This window comes from Mizuhopecten yessoensis, unplaced genomic scaffold (genome assembly GCF_002113885.1).
Source record: "Mizuhopecten yessoensis strain PY_sf001 unplaced genomic scaffold, ASM211388v2 hete_36011914, whole genome shotgun sequence".
NCBI lineage: Eukaryota > Metazoa > Mollusca > Bivalvia > Pectinida > Pectinidae > Mizuhopecten > Mizuhopecten yessoensis.
The window spans coordinates 1-1,792 of NW_018482431.1; the positions used below are offsets into that span (position 1 = coordinate 1).

At 36.6% G+C, this 1,792-nt stretch overlaps 1 protein-coding gene across 1 annotated transcript; it reads left to right on the top strand.

Annotated features, from left to right (window-relative positions):
• Positions 1-338: 338 nt before the first annotated feature.
• LOC110444090 (DNA damage-binding protein 1-like) lies at positions 339-1,441 on the top strand (the record flags this gene model as incomplete). Its single annotated transcript, XM_021488507.1, has 2 exons — positions 339-447; positions 1,263-1,441. Coding segments are annotated over 2 exons (288 nt in total), but the record flags the coding sequence as incomplete, so codon positions are not given.
• Positions 1,442-1,792: the final 351 nt, after the last annotated feature.

Sequence of the window (1,792 nt, forward strand, 5' to 3'; positions counted from 1 at the left end):
TGACATTCTGCTACCACTAGCCCTCCACCTCTGGGTCGCGGGTTCCAGATCTACGTGGGGCAGTTGCCAGGTACTGGGCGTAGGTCGGTTGTTTTTCTCTGGGAAGTCCGGCTTTCCTCCACCACCAAAACCTGGCATGTCCTAATATGACCATAGCTGTTAATAGGAATACAAACAAACCAAATGTATTTTAGTCTGCTGTATTTGTTATTGAGATCCTGTAACGGTAAGACTAGTTGTGGGAGTATAACCAGGTCCTAGTATGTATGTCTTAGTTAGAACTGTACTTTGTGACACCAACTCGATGTTGTCTAATACTGTGTTTTCTGTCATGACAGGGTACTGATGTTAAATGGTGAAGAAGTTGAGGAGACAGAACTGGCAGGGTTTGAATCAGACCAACAGACATTTCTGTGTGCTAATGTCGTCCACAATCAACTGCTACAGGTAAAGGTTCAGGGATCAGGGAAAAAATTCACTAGAGTCCAAATTTGAATCTTGTTTAATTTTTAAGTTCCTTCTGAAAATTTGATTTTACACAGGTGTACATGATCATTTTCTAAATATTGACTATCATGTCTATGATCACTCAACAATCAATCTCTTGGAGATTTGATTCTAACTCCCTTTTCTTGGACTATAAAACCCTGGTGGTTTTCAGTTTTGCATTATCAGTGAGTTAATAATATTCCTTAAAATAATGGTTTTTGACAGATTTTCTGCAAAAATATACAGAATGTTGTTTTGTTGTAAGTACAGCCATCTAGATATCTAGAAGTTTTGTTTATATGATTACATCATATTTCATAATAATTCGTTATAATATTCATCCTTATTTAATTCATGAATACATAAACTTCATAATCCTTTATTAAAAACCAATAGAGAATCACAGTAGAGTACATGGCACTATAGTATTTACTATTGTGCAATTCAGTGACATAATCATTTGCAAAATTTTAAGTTGGGTATTTTTTTTATTGCACCCATTTACTTAATTTGCTTATGTTCAGAGACAAAAATTAACATAATTTTGTATAAGACCGACAAAGTTAGAGAGGGGCCTTAATTGCAGGTACCCACCCTGTTCCCAGGACATTTGAGGTCATATTCAATTCAATGTTTAAGCACCTGGTGCTCATTTGACAAATCTCAAAGGGGCCTTTTTTTTTGATATTTTGAACCAAAAAGATATGTAACTTGCGACATTTGCAGCATTTCCTCACTATTTAATTCTCAGTATGCTTGCTGCTTTGTTTTAGATCACTCCTGTATCTGTGCGACTTGTGAGCTGCGAGTCACGTCGACTAGTTAGTGAGTGGAAACACTCTGGAGGAAAAAACATCAGTCTGGCTTCCTGTAACACTGCCCAGGCTGTGGTCGCTGTCGGCAGTGAACTGTACTACCTGGAGATAGGACAGGGAGAGGTCAAAGAAGTCAGGTATTCCATTAGATTGCATAAAGAATAGACAAGTGGTTTGATTATGAATCAAGGAAAAAAAATAGATTGACTGCAGCGTGGGACTTTTAAATCTGGTATTCGAACATATCAGATGAAATTTGCAGTAATTAATCATTAGATCAATGTAGAGAAGATACAAGATACAAGAATTTGTATTTAACCTCGCATATTTGAAACAATGAAATTATGTGTGATTCATAAGGATTTTTTTTTATATTAGGTCAAAAAAAAAAGATTACTTGGTTCTCAGGCCCGCGCGCATTGTTTTAAGGGCACCGCATTGCCGATTGTATCGTGAAAGTAATAAAAAAAAATTGTGAATGCTCCAGC